Source organism: Carcharhinus amblyrhynchos, chromosome 8, assembly GCF_965287045.1.
Source record: "Carcharhinus amblyrhynchos chromosome 8, sCarAmb.v2.hapA, whole genome shotgun sequence".
Classification (NCBI taxonomy): Eukaryota; Metazoa; Chordata; class Chondrichthyes; order Carcharhiniformes; family Carcharhinidae; genus Carcharhinus; species Carcharhinus amblyrhynchos.
Genome location: NC_137331.1, coordinates 119,945,408 through 119,960,395, shown reverse-complemented (window position 1 = coordinate 119,960,395; position 14,988 = coordinate 119,945,408). Strand labels below are relative to the sequence as shown.

The 14,988-nt window shown below is 42.7% G+C and overlaps 1 protein-coding gene across 1 annotated transcript in view; it reads right to left on the bottom strand.

The window, feature by feature from the left end:
• Positions 1–14,988, bottom strand: part of stk3 (serine/threonine kinase 3 (STE20 homolog, yeast)) — a 427,334-nt gene that overhangs the window by 302,982 nt on the left and 109,364 nt on the right. Inside the window, exon 5 of the mRNA XM_080194726.1 lies at positions 2,348–2,512. Within this exon, the coding sequence (XP_080050852.1) occupies positions 2,348–2,512 (165 nt within the window). The remainder of the gene's footprint in view (positions 1–2,347; positions 2,513–14,988) is intronic.

Here is a 14,988-nt window from a genome sequence, read left to right as displayed (position 1 = left end):
GTGACTTAACAAGCAGTTAATTGATGGCATGGTGAGTTCCAATCTTCCTTTCCTGCCCTCCCACTGAAAATTGCATTGTGTTGCGGAGGTGGTGAGATCTAGTGTCATCCTCCAAGAAACCAATTTTCATGTTATACACACACCTGTTCACACCCCCAACAAAAATTCAAAATCTAGCCTCAAGTCTCCATAAACAGATAAGTGGAAAAATTTAATCCAGTTTCTCACCTCTGCTTTTTACAGCTCTCTCTGGTGGGCAGGAAAGGTCACATGACACTGTTTTGAAGAACAGTGTGTGTATTATCCCTAGTGTCCCAGCAAATAGCTATTCTGGCAAATATCAGTAAAACAGATCATCTGGGCTTTAATACATTGCAGTTTGAAAAAACATGTTGCATACAAATTGGCTAGCACATTTCCGACATTACAGTGGCAATACACTGCATTGGTTATAAAGTACTTTAGGACATCTTGAGATCATGAAAGGTGCTATAGAAATACATGACTCTTCTTTCTTTCAGGTCATTAAACATTGTAAGACGAGATGATGATATTCTAAGTGTGCTCTTCATTAAGTCTAAAGTTCTAATAAAGGGGACATGTTTGAAATGTTGTTATTGCATCTCTCAGAATCCTGACAATGCAGAAGAGGCCATTTGGCCCATCGAACCTGCACCAACAACGATCCCACCCCAGGCCCTATCCCCGTAAACCCACAGATTTACTCTGTTGGTTCCCCTGACACTGTGGGGCAATTTAGCATGACCAATCCACCTAACCCACACACCTTTGGACTGTGGGAGGAAACCACAGCACCTAGAGCAAACCCACACAGACATGGGGAGAACTCCACACAGACAGCGACCGAGGCCAGAATTTAACTCGGATCTCTGGCGCTGTGAGGCAGCAGTGCTAACCATTATGCCACCCAATCTATAAAGAGAGAAGTCAAGTTTCTCCAACTTTTGAAATATTTCCACTATTTTCTGTTTATACTTCAAGATTTCCTTTTTTCCTTTATATTATATTGACAAAGGGGACTTCCACTGTAGGTGAATCCAGACAAAAACAGGCGATAAAAGTGTGTGAAAGACATCTAGAAATTCACAGCCAAGCTTCCGCCAGGGAGTGGTCACCATGTCATATTCAAGAAAGTCAGTTGCTGTCAGAGGAATTGGTACCAATTTACTCAGTCTAACATGTATTTAGAGAGTGAAACATTGCAAGCATTCATACAAAGAACAAAGAACAGTATAGTACAGGAAACAGACCCTTCGGTCCTCCAAGCCTGTACCGCTCATTGGTCCAACTAGACCATTTGTTTGTATCCCTCCATTCCCAGGCTGCTCATGTGACTATTCAGGTAATTCTTAAATGATGCCAGCGTGTCTGCCTCCACCACCCTACTTGGCAGTGCATTCCAGGCCCCCACCACCCTCTGTAAAAAACGTCCCACTGATATCTGAGTTATACCTCGCCCCTCTCACCTTGAGCCCGTGACCCCTCGTGATCGTCACCTCCGACCTGGGAAAAAGCTTCCCACTATTCACCCTATCTATACCCTTCATAATTTTGTACACCTCTATTAGATCTCCCCTCATTCTCCATCTTTCCAGGGAGAACAACCCGAGTCTACCCAATCTCTCCTCATAGCTAAGACCCTTCATACCAGGCAACATCCTGGTAAACCTTCTCTGCACTCTCTCTAAAGCCTCCACATCCTTCTGGTAATGCGGCAACCAGAATTGGACACAGTACTCCAAATGTGGCCTAACCAACATCAGACTCTAGCTTTTATACTCTATACCCTGTCTTATAAAGGCAAGCATACCATATGCCTTCTTCACCACCTTCTTCACCTGTGCTGCTACCTTCAGGGATTTGTGGACTTGCACACCTAGGTCCCTCTGTGTTTCTATACTTTTGATGGCCCTGCCATTTATTGTATAGCTCCCCCCCTACATTAGTTCTTCCAAAATGCATCACCTCGCATTTATCTGGATTAAATTCCATCTGCCATTTCTCCGCCCAATTTTCAAGCCTATCTATATCCTGCTGTATTGTTCGACAATGATCATAGCTATCCACAAGTCCAGCCATCTTCGTGTCATCCGCAAACTTCTCATCTCTGAACTTAAAACACTAGGATCCCTTTAAGTCTGTTCAAGTGCAATCACAATTAATGCACTGCACTTACATTTAATTAAATGCAATTTGCTGAGAAAAACTACTAACTAATGTCACAGTAGCCAAGGCGTCTTGCTTAAAGCAGGAAGAGAATTACATTGTTCATCAAGGAAATTTTATTCTGCATCACTATTAAAGTTTAATCATTTTGGCTACTTACTGTCAACTGGCCTGCAACACCAAAGTCTGCAAGCTTTGCATGCCCTTCTGTATTCAGGAGTATATTTCCAGCTTTGATGTCTCGGTGAATTTTCCTCATGAAGTGTAGGTATTCCAGGCCTTTCAAAGTAGACTTAAGAATTGTTGCTATCTCATCTTCTATTAGCTATAAATCAGAACATTACTAAATGTTAGCTCACAGTATGAAACTACTATAAATAAACATTTTAACCTATTTAACCTCATACTATAAGTATTTAAACTTCCAGACCGCCAGCTTTTAATGAAATACATATTGCCATTTATATGCCCGGACTTTGTACTATTATCTTGCAAGGAACTTTAAAATATATTTTCACATCAACTACCATCCTGCAGAAAAACATGCAGATTTGAGTACCATTCCACTTGGTTCTGACTACAGGCTCATCAATTGAGCAAGTTGCGAGCAGAAGCAGAGGTAGGAGGGATGGAGGGGAACAAAAAATAAATCAGTTACTGCTGTCATTCTTTGAGTGCTTCACCTCCTAGAAGCTGGTTGAATGTGTTACTGTTAACAGCATAAAAACAGGCTTTGAATACCCCAAAGCAATCAGATCAGACAGAACAAAAGAAATACATCTCCAAAAACAGTCCCATGAAATAAAAAGCTAAAAATCGTATCTTCCATTTACAAGATTTCAAATATAATTCTGAAATACTTCTCATAATGACTTGCAGTAACATTCAACAGCCATCAAACCTTAATGAACAATAAAAAAGAAAATCTCTAGGATGTAGTTCTGAGAAATAAAATGGAGAAAGTTTTAGTGAAAAAGTATTTTGGGAACAGGTTAGAACACTGGTAGTTGTGAAAATGGAAAATATATAATCAAGTGGTAAAAATGTTTAACTTAATGAGGGTTAACTTCAAAGAGTAGAGAAGGGATTGGGCACAGGTGGACAGTAATCAAAAAGTGGGAGCCAAAACAGCAACTGAGCTATGAGAAGTCTTCAAAGAGGAGGTTATATATATTAAGTAGATACATTCCTATGAAAAAGAACATAAGGGCCTCTAAATTTAAGAGCTCCCCAGTAGATTAAAGATGGAAACGTTAAAATTATGCAATTATGAAAGCCACTGGAATGTTATCATGTATCGTGAGGGAACTGAAAACAAAAGTAGAGAGATTATATTTCAGTTACATAGGGTATTGGTGAGACCACACCTCAAGTGCTGCATACAGTGCCACTTGATAGTATTGTTGATGACCCCACAGAGCACAGATGGTTAGGAAGGAACAAGGTTCTAAAAGGAGAATATTTATTCAGGGAGAATGAGCACTAACAAGAAGTTACATCAACAAGAAAAATGAACGAGTGCCGTTTTCCTAGCAAAAACAGGTCTAATGTCTTACACCATAGAAACAGATGAAGGGAGGGTTTGGCAATGTCATTCTGATCAGATACTGACTTCAGGAAGTGAGATCACTGAAGCTGCACAAGAAGTACAGACATCAGAAATGCTAGGTATAATACCTCTGAACAGAGAATAATTCCAGGTCAATATGTAACAGGACTGTAACATGCTACTATCCACTGTTGGTGATGGACATTGAAGTGCCCCATCAGTGTATGTTCTGCACCTCTGTAATCCTCAGTGCTTCCTCCAAGTGGTGTCCCACATGTAAGGAGTAGAGATTCATCAGCTGAAGGTGCTAATCAGTAAGAGGTGTCCTGATGCCATTAGACTCCAGCATTGAAGTTGAAGATTCACAGGGCAACTCTCTTTTAAGTGTATAGCACTGCACCACCACCTTTGCTGGGTCTATCCTCCTGGCGGATCAGGAAATACCCACAGATGGTGATGATGGTGTCTGGAACATTATCTGTTAGTATCATTCTATGAGTATGTCAATGTCAGGGTGTTGCTTGACTAGTCTGTGAGACAGCTCTCCCAAAATTGGCACAAGCCCCAGATGTGAGTAAGGTGGACTTTGCAGGGTTGACAGGGCTGAGTTTGCCATTTCTACTGCCGAGGTTGATGCCAGGTGCCTCATCAGATTTCAATTCTTATTGACCAATCCTGAACCTGTGCCAGTATATTATCTCCTATCCCATGCGCTTTAATTTTGCTAATCAACCTTTTATTTGGATATTTATCAAAATCCAAGTACACGATGTGCACCCCATTATCAATTCTGTTTATAATATAGAACATAGACCAGTACTGCAACAAAAATAGAGCAACTGGGAGATTGGAATGGACTCCTTGCAGGAAGCAGGGTGTGAGGTGATGTAACTGAGTTGGCTGTGGAAATTGGTGATCTCGTAATAAATCTTGGTATATCACCAGAAATGGAAACCAACATATCAAGGAAGGGAAGGTAAGTGCCAGAGTTGGACCATGGGGAGATGGTTTCATAGTAGTAATATCAATGGTCTGCTAATCCCTAGGCCTACGCTAATGATCTGGATATGCAGGTTTAAATTCCGCCATTGGCAGCTGCTAGAATTTAAGCTGCACTGAGAGATACTGAATCAAATGAGTGAAGGAGTTTCCTGAGTTAATTTCTGTCTGAGGTCCAGTTTTTCATTAATTTTAGCCAACTAAAATTTACTCAAGTTAAGTTTACTCCAGCCTGAAACAGGAATATACAAGCTGTTAAAAATCATGCAGGCATTGTTAAAGTTAAAAATGAGTAATTTTCATTCAATGATTCACATGATGCATATTTCATGCCACAATTAGATGGAGATTTAATTTTTATAAACTAGAACTGAGCTGCAACAAGGTGATCAATATAATACTTCAATTTTTAGGCTGGATGTATGTTTGAATGTGCCAATTACCAAGGCAACTTTATTTAACAGTACTATTAGCCATGTTTTATCAAAAATGGCATTATTTACTGAGTGGATTGAAACCACAGGATAAGTTTTAAAAAGCCAAACAAAAGTGATTTTTAAGTGGTCTAAATAGTAGTTCTTAAAATGGCCAAACATTTAATGACTTAACCTTGCAAATTACAAAGCCATCAGAAAGTATATGCTGTCTGGAAGTGGACTACCAGAAATATCAATTTAAATAAGTGTGAACAGCCCATCGGTTAGGAGCGGCAAGGTGGCACAGTGGTTAGCACTACGGCCTCACAGCACCAGGGACCTGGGTTCAATTCCAGTCTCGGGTCACTGTCTGTGTGGAGTTTGCACATTCTCCCCATATCTGCCTTGGGTTTCTGCCAGGTGCTCCGGTTTCCTCCCACAGTCCAAAGATGGGCAGATTAGATTGATTGGCCATGCTAAATTGTCCCTAGTGTCAGGGGATTAGCAGGGTAAGTGTGTGGGGTTTCGAGAATAGGTCCTGGGTGGGATTGTGGTTGATGCAGACTCAATGGGCTGAAGGGCCTCTTTCCGCACTGTAGTGATTCTATGATTCTATAATCCACTAAACTACTCACAGACAGCCAGACATAAACTGTTTATTCAGATGGAGGCCAATGAGAGAGACTTTCTCCATGTCTGCATCAGTTTCCTCCAGATGCTCTGGTTTCTTCCCACAGTCCAAAAATGTGCAGGTTAAGTGGATTAGCCTTGCTGAATTGCTCCTTAGTTTCCAAATATGTGTGGGTAAGGTAGATTAGCAATGGTAAATGTGCTGGGATGTAGAATTGGGGGGGGCTTGGACCTGGGTAAGATGCTCTTTCAGAGACTCAATGGGTCGAATGGTCTCCTTCAGCACTGTACAAATTCTTTTGCAAAATGCATGCATCAAGAATCAAAATGAATTTGCCGAGTGAACAGAGGTTTTTCTGGATTCCTCCTGTGGCATAGTGGTCTACATCACTGAACTGGTAAACCACAAATCCAAACCAATGCTCCTATGGCAGCTCCTCACATAACTGCTGCTCCAACCGAACCATGCAATAAGAGCTTGCAGGTGGTGGAAAGCACCGTTTACAAGAGTTACAGAGACATGATCACACCCAAAGTGCAGGTAGAAAGATGGGTGATCACTAGAAAGGGCAGCCAGTCAGTGCAGGAATCCCCCTTGGCTGTTCCCTTCTAATAATGTATACCACTGTAGATACTTTTGGGGGTGGCGGCGGCGGCAGTGCAATGGCCTATCAGGGGAAAACAATAGCAGCCTGTGCTGTGGCACCATGGCTAGCTCTGTTGTTCAGCAGGAACATAGAACATAGAACACTACAGCACAAACAGGCCCTTCGGCCCACGAGTTGCGCCGATCACATCAACACCTACCAACCTACAGACCTATCTATAACCCTCAATCTCATTAAACCCCATATACTCATCCAGAAGTCTTTTAAAAGACCCCAGCAAGTTCGCCTCCACCACCACTGACGGCAGCCGATTCCATTCACTCACCACCCTCTGAGTGAAAAACTTACCCCTAACATCACTTCTGAACTTCCCTCCCTGCACCTTAAATCTGTGTCCTCTCGTAGCAACCATTTCGACCCGGGGAAATAGCCTTTGAGAGTCCACCCTATCTATTCCTCTCAACATTTTGTAAACTTCTATCAGGTCGCCTCTCAACCTTCGTCTCTCCAGGGAAAAGAGTCCCAGCTTCCTCAACCTAACTTCATAAGGCATGCCTCCCAGTCCAGGCAACATCCTTGTAAATCTCCTCTGTACCCTCTCAATAGCTTCTACATCTTTCCTATAGTGAGGCGACCAGAACTGCGCACAATACTCTAAATGAGGCCTGACAAGGGTCTTATAAAGTTGCAGCATTACCTCCCGACTCCTAAACTCAATCCCTCGATTAATGAAGGCCAGTACACCAGACGCCTTCTTGACCACCTCCTCCACCTGCGAGGCCGATTTAAGAGTCCTGTGGACCCGGACCCCAAGATCCTTCTGCTCTTCAACACTACTCAGACTTCTGCCCTTGATAGTGTACACGTTCATCCCGTTGGTTCTGCCAAAATGGACGACTACACAGGAAGAGTAAAAGCGCAGAAGAGCAATAGTCATAGTGGACTCCATGCACAGGGGCTTAGGTGGGCACTTTTGTGGCCATGAAAGAGACTCCAGATCATAGAATCGTAGAAATCATAGAAACCCTACAGTGCAGAAAGAGGCCATTTGGCCCATCGAGTCTGCACTGACAATCCCACCAAGGCCCTACCCCCACATCCCTATATATTTACCCACCAATCCCTCTAATCTACGCATCTCAAGACACTTCAGGGGCAATTTTAGCGTGGCCAATCAACCTAACCCGCGCATCTTTGGACTGTGGGAGGAAACCGGGACACCTGGAGAAAACCCATGCAGACACGAAGAGAATGTGCAAACTGCACACAGACAGTGACCCCTCAGCCAGGAATCAAATTCAGGTCCTTGGTGCTGTGAAGCAGCAATGCTAACCATTGTGCTACCGTGCTGCCCCATGGTGTGGTGCCTCCCTGGTGCCTGGGTCTGGGATGTCATTGAACAGCTGCAGGGCATCCTGAAGGGGGAGGGTGATAAGGCAGAGGTCACAGTACTAGTTAGTACCAGTAACATAGGTAAAAAGAGAGATGAGGTCTTGCATCAAGAATTCAGGGAGTTAGGCAATTGACTAAGGAGCAGGACCTCTCGGATTGTAATCTCTGGATTACTCCCAGCGCCATGGGTTAATGAGTACAGAAGTAGGAGAATAGCACATATGAATGCGTGGCTTATGTTTTGGTGACACCATGGCACAATGGTTAGCACTGCTGCCTCACAGCTCTAGGGACCAGGATTCAATTCCTGGCATAGGTCACTGTCTGTGTGGAGTTTGCACATTCTCCCTGTGTCTACATGGGTTTCCTCCAGGTGTTCCAGTTTCCTCCCACAGGCCAAAGATGTGCTGGTTAGGTGCATTGGCCATGCTAAATTCTCCCTCAGTATATCTGAATAGGCAACCAGGGGATTTTCACAGTGATTTTATTGCAGTGTTGATGTAAGCCTACATCAACACTGCAATAAGTGTAAGTATATTAGACGATATCACTTTTCCCAACATTAACTGGGAGAACCATCTTCTTTAGAGCTTAGATGGAGTAGAGTTCTTAAAATATATACAGGAAAACTTCATAGGTCAATATGTAGAGGATCCAACAAGGGCTGATATAGTGCTGGACCTAATTCTGGGGAATGAAGCTGGACAGGTGGTTGATGTGTTGGTGTGGGAGCATTTCGGTTCACATTTGTTATAGGCAAAGAAATAGACAAGTTGCAGAAAAAGGTTTTGGATTGGGGAGAGAGCAAATTTTAGCAAAATAAGGCAGGATCTGGCCAAAGTAGACTGGAACGAGATACCTCTAGAGAAATCTACAGAAGAGCAATGGGAGGTATTCAAAGATGAAATGGGGAGGATATAGGCCCAACATGTTCCCTCTAGGGTAACAGGAAGATGTAACAAACCCAGAGAACCACTGATGACCAGAGGCATTCAGGATATAATGAGAAGGGAAACAGAGGCTTTTAACACGTATGAGGGGAGTAAGTCTGCGGAGGCATTAGTGGAGTACAGAAAGTGCACCTTGGAGCTTAAGAACTCAATTAGGAGAGCGAAGAGGGTCTATGAGAAAGCGCTGGCTGGTAAAAGTAAGGAAAATTCTAAGATATTCTATAAATGTATCAACGGGAAGAAGATAACCAGGGAAAGAGTAAGGCCCATTAAGGACCAAGGGGGAAATCTGTGGGTGGACGCAGAGGACATTGGTAGGGTGCTAAACAAACATTTCATATCTGTCTTCACCAACGAGAACGAGAAAGTAGTTATGGAATTTGGTAAGAGAGAGGGACTGTGAGGCTCCAGAAAAAATCATATACCTGCTAAGGTATTTTGGTGGACTTAAAAGTGGACAAATCTCCAGGTCCAAATGAATTGTGCTGTTGTGGGAGGCAAGGGAGGAAATTGCAGGGGCTCTAACCCAAGTCTTTAATTCCTTTCTGGCCAACGGGGAGGTGCCAGAGGACTGGAAACAGCTAATGTGATCCCACTAGAGACAAGCCAGGGAAATATAGACCGGTGAGTCTCACGTCTGTGGTTGGGAAACTACTAGAGAAGATTCTGAAGGAGAGAATCTATCTCCATTTGGAAAGGCTAGGTTAGACCAGGGATAGACAGCATGGTTTTGTCAGAGGTCATGCCTAACAAATTTGATTGAATTTTTTGAGCATGTAACCAAGTGTGTGGATGAGGGTAGTGTGGTTGATGTGGTTCACATGGATTTCTGCAAAGTCTTTGACAAAGTCCCACATGGGAGACTTATTAAGAAGGCAAATGCACAGAGGTAGAGGGTGATAAGATAAGGTGGTTTCATAATTGGCTTAGCTGTAGGAGACAGAGGGTGGTGACAGATGGCTGCTTTAGTGACTGGACGCCAGTGACAGGGATCCATGCTGGGCTCCCTATTGTTTGTCATTTACATAAATGACATAGATGACTATGTGGAGGTAGGATCAGTAAGTTTGCCGATGACACAATGATTGGCCAGGTGGTTAACAGTGAGGTTGAGTGTCTTGGGTTACATGAAGATATAGGCGAATTGATCAAATGGGCGGATAAGTGGCAGATGGAACTTAACCCTGAAAAGCATGAGGTGATACAGTTTGGAAGGAGTAATTTGACAAGGGAGTATCCTGTGAAAGGTCCGACACTAGAAAGTTCCAATGAACAAAGGGACCTTGGTGTGTTTGTCCATAAGTCTCTGAAGGCAGTTAATAGGGTGATGAAAAAGGCACATGGCACACTCGCCTTTATGACTTGGGGTATAGATTATAAAAGCAGAGAGGTCATGATGGAGTTATATAGAACTTTGGTGAGGCCATAGCTGGAGAACTGCGTGCAGTTCCGATCGCCACATTATGGGAATGACGTGATCGCATTAGAGGAGGTGCAGAGGAGATTCACCAGGCTGGGATGGAAGATTTACGTTATAAGGAGAGGCTGGATAGGCTTGGGTGATTGAGGTGTTCAAGATTATGAGGGACATGGACAGAGAGGATAGGGAACGGCTGTTCCCCCTTGTTGAAGGGTCAGTTATGAGTGGACACAAGTTAAAAGTGAGGGTTGGGAGGATTAAGGGGGATTTGAGGAAAAACTTTTTTACTCAGAGAGTGGTGACAGTCTGGAATGTGCTGCCTGGGAGGGTGGTGGCGGCGGGATGCCTCATATTCTTTAAAAAGTACTTGGATGCGTACTTGGCATGTCATAAGATTCAGGGCTATAGGCCAAGTGCTGGCAAGTGCGATTAGATGGGCAGGTCAGGGCTTTTCATGCATCAGTGCAGACTCGATGGGCTGAAAGGCTTCTTCTGCATTGTAGTATTCTGTGATTCTGGGTTCCAGATTCAAGTGTTATAACGGTAAATTGCTAAATTTGAGTTTCAATTCTGAAATAAACCTCCTCTCAAAAGTTACTAAGCTGCACATGCAATAGAATTTTTTTTAAAAAATACTCCACTCAACAAATATCCACACCCACACATAAAATGCAATTTGTGTACTGCATCAGCTTCACTCATTCTCCGTGTACAAGTGAAAAAAAGCACTGCCCACTCTCAAGTTCAACCAGAAGGCAACTAAACACAAGGGACCACAGCTACCATTTGTTGTTTGATGTGGTAATCACACAATACCAAGTTGCAATAACTGGAATGTACAACACTACTGGAAGCCAAAGTTATAGGGAACAAAAAGAAGGATCTTTGAGATTCATTCTAAGATACAACAACAACAAGTTCCACATGTAACCAGATCACTGGAATCAAAAATGCACATCCTAACCTAATAATTTGCAAACCTTGAAGAACTACAAAACAATATAGTCTCCTGTTAAATGACATTTTATTTCAATTGTTCAATGCATTTATGGTTGTCTACAGATCACAATTTGAAAGGCCTTCCTGAAATTCCTGCCCGCAATGTAATAACTATCCGCTCGTATAGCTCATGCTTTTCTAAAATTGTGAGATATTCATATGAAATAATTTCGTTGAATAAACTGCAACAGATATTGGCATTGAGCCTCTTTACATAAACTAACCACAGACTGCATTGTGCTTTTGAGAAATAAGTATGCAAAAATGTCAAAAATGCTTAAACTAATGAAAATAATTAGCAATAAACAGGATTGATGACAGATATTTACATGCATATATTTCATTTTTTTTTTCTATCGACTCCAAGTAACTGATGCACCATAGAAAGCATCTTTTCTGGATGTGTCCCAGCTATGTATGGCTCCTGCTCTGTCCAAGACTGCAAGAAACTACAAAAGTTATGAATGTAGTCCAGTCCATCACACAAACTAGCATCCCATCCATTGACTCCATCTACACTTCCCGCTGCCTTGGAAACGCAGCCAGCATAACCAAAGACTCCACACACCCCTGACATATTCTCTTCCATCTTCTTGCCTCAGGAAAAAGATACAGAAGTCAGAGGTCATGTACGAACCGACTCAAGAACAACTTCTTCCCTGCTGCTGTCAGACTTCTGAAAAGGCCTACCTTATATTAAGCTGATCTTTTGCTACACCCTAGCTATGACTGTAACATTACATTCTGCACTCTTTCTTTTTTTTCTCTATGAACAATATGCTTTGCCTGTATCGTGCACAAGAAACAATAATTTTCACTATACAACAATTAATGTGATAATAATAAGTTAAACTTAATTTTAAAATACAAACTGCAGAACAATTCCATAATCAACAAATTTAGCATGGAAATAGAATATTTCCTTCACTACTTGAAATTGAAAGGATATGCAAAGATCTTAAAATTTTTTTAAAAATTAAACCTGAATTATTTTTAAACGTATTCATCAACTAAGATGCAGTGTAAGACCAGTGTTTGTGCTTAAGTAGGTTAGGGGCAGACTAAATTAGACTGTTCTGTATGAAGCAGAACACATCACAAACAGTAAAATCAGATTACCAAATTATCATAGCAACAAGCATTAATAACCATGCCACACAGCCCTAATGTGGAATTGGCAAAGCAACTGACTAAACAAAATAAAGGAAACTTCCTCTAATCAAGAATAAATCAATTTCTGCAATACAGCATAAAATTCAAAGGCTGATAAGATTATTATTAACATCTGTACAGCATTCCTGCTTTAGCATGTTAAATCACGCATAGCAAAATGAAAGCAGAGGAAACTACTGACAAGGAATATTCACTTCAGATTCTTTCACTAAAATGCGAATTTCATCAACCTAAAACATAGCTTCATTTTTAATGTCAGATTATTTACAGCAGGTGAAAGATTTCAAATTTATCCAATTATAAAAAGAAATTATAACAGAAAAATTGCTGCGCAAGAATTACAACTGGTTTTGAACTGCTGCACATTTGGGAGGTAATCCTCCCAAAAAAATTCTATGTGCCAAATTCGCATGAAAACTGTAGTAAATCACGCTGATTTTTTCAGTGGGAGTTTCAAAATGAATCTCCTACACTCCATCCACTGCAGAGTGCCTCAGCGTAAATTATATTGAAAATCAGGGATGAGGCTTATTGCCGCTGGACAGGAGAGCAGCATTGTGCATATGCTGATCTGTCAGTGCAGAGGTTGGCGCATGCGCAGTGACTCCCGTCTGCTGGCCAGTCCCACAACCCCCACATTGCCACACGCACCTCCCGCAGCCCCAACTTCCAAAAACCGTGCTGATCAGGTGCATTGGCCATGCTAAATTCTCCCTCAGTGTACCCGAACAGGCACTGGAGTGTGGCAACTAGGGGATTTTCACATTAACTTCATTGAATGTAAGCCTAGTTGTGACAAATAAATAAACATATATAACTTACTCCCGAATGGGAGAATCACCCCTTTGGTGTTTTACCGGTAGTAAGAAATAGGAACAGAAGCAGGCCCTTCAGCATCTTTAGCTGGCTTCACCATTCAATAAGATTATGGTGCATCAATTCCATTTCCTCACCCGATTCCCAAGAAAGTGAGGTAAGTCACACATAGCTCAGTTTGATGGAGGGCTTCAAGTTAGAATACTTACTTAACTCAGGGAATTTCGTGAATGAGGTAATTTTAAGAGTTGATCTCTTTCTAAAATCTAGACATTTTATTCTAATATCAAATTTTAGTTTCCTTCAGTGCTAAACAGTGGGAAACAAACTTCCTGCTCGTGGCAGCTGTTTAGTTAATTAATTGGTAACTAATTAGAATTGGTTCCCCAGCCAGCGGGACCTGACTCAGGTCTTTATAACTTTGTATGCATTTTCTTTCAATTTGATACCCTCCTTCATTTCCTTAGATATCCATGGCTGATTATCCCTTTTTCCACAGTCCTTTCTTATCATTAAGAACATAAAGAACACAAGAAATAGGAGCAGGAGTAGGCCATCTAGCCCTTCGAGCCTGCCCCGCCATTCAATAAGATCATGGCTGATCTGTCGTGGCTCAGTTCCACATTCCCGCCCTCTCCCCATAACCCTTAATCCCCTCTCTTATCAAAAACCCATCAACCCACGTCTTAAAAATATTTAGCGAGGTAGCCTCCACCACTTCAATGGGCAGAGAATTCCAGAGATTCACCACCCTTCGAGTGAAGAAGTTCCTCCTCAACTCCGTTCTAAACCGCACCCCCCCCCCTTTATCTTGAGGCTGTGCCCCCTAGTCCTACTGTCCTTTCTGAGCGGGAAGAGTCTCTCCACCTCTATCCTATCCATCCCATTCATCATCTTATACGTCTCAATGAGATCTCCCCTCATTCTTCTAAACTCTAACGAGTACAAGCCTAGTTTATTCAGCCTCTCCTCATAGCTCAATCCCCTCAACTCTGGCATCAGCCTAGTAAACCTCCTCTGCACTCCCTCCAAGGCCAAAATATCCTTGCGTAAGTACAGCGCCCAAAACTGCACACAGTACTCCAGCTGCGGCCTCACCAATGCCCTATACAGCCGCAGCAAGACCTCCCTACTTTTATATTCAATCCCCCTCGCTATGAAGGCCAGCATCCCATTAGCCTTCCTGACCACCTGCTGCACCTGCAGGCTGGGTTTTTGCGACTCATGCACAAGGACCCCGAGGTCCCTCTGCATCGTCGCCTGCTGCAGTTTTTCGCCACGTAAGTAATAGTCCTTCCTACCATTATTCCTGCCAAAGTGGACCACCTCACACTTGCCAACATTAAATTCCATTTGCCAGTTCCTGGCCCATTCACCCAGCCTATCGAGATCCTTCTGTAGACTCTCCACACCCTCCGCGCAATTTGCTGTTCCACCAATCTTGGTGTCATCAGCAAATTTCAACACCATACACTCGGTTCCCTCCTCCAGATCATCTATATAAATGGTAAATAACTGAAGCCCCAGCACCGACCCCTGGGGCACTCCACTAGTCACCAACCACCAATCCGAATAGCACTCATTGACCCCCACTCTCTGCCTCCTATTTGACAACCAATCCTCTATCCACGCTAACACCCTACCCCCAACTCCATGTCCCCTGACCTTCTGCAATAACCTCGTGAGGTACCTTGTCAAACGCCTTCTGAAAATCAAGAAAGACCACATCCACAGCTCTCCTCTATCCACCACTCTAGACACATCCTCATAGAACTCCAGTAAATTTGTCAGACACGACTTCCCCTTAACAAAATCGTGCTGCGTCTGCTCTATCAAGCAATTCCCCTCA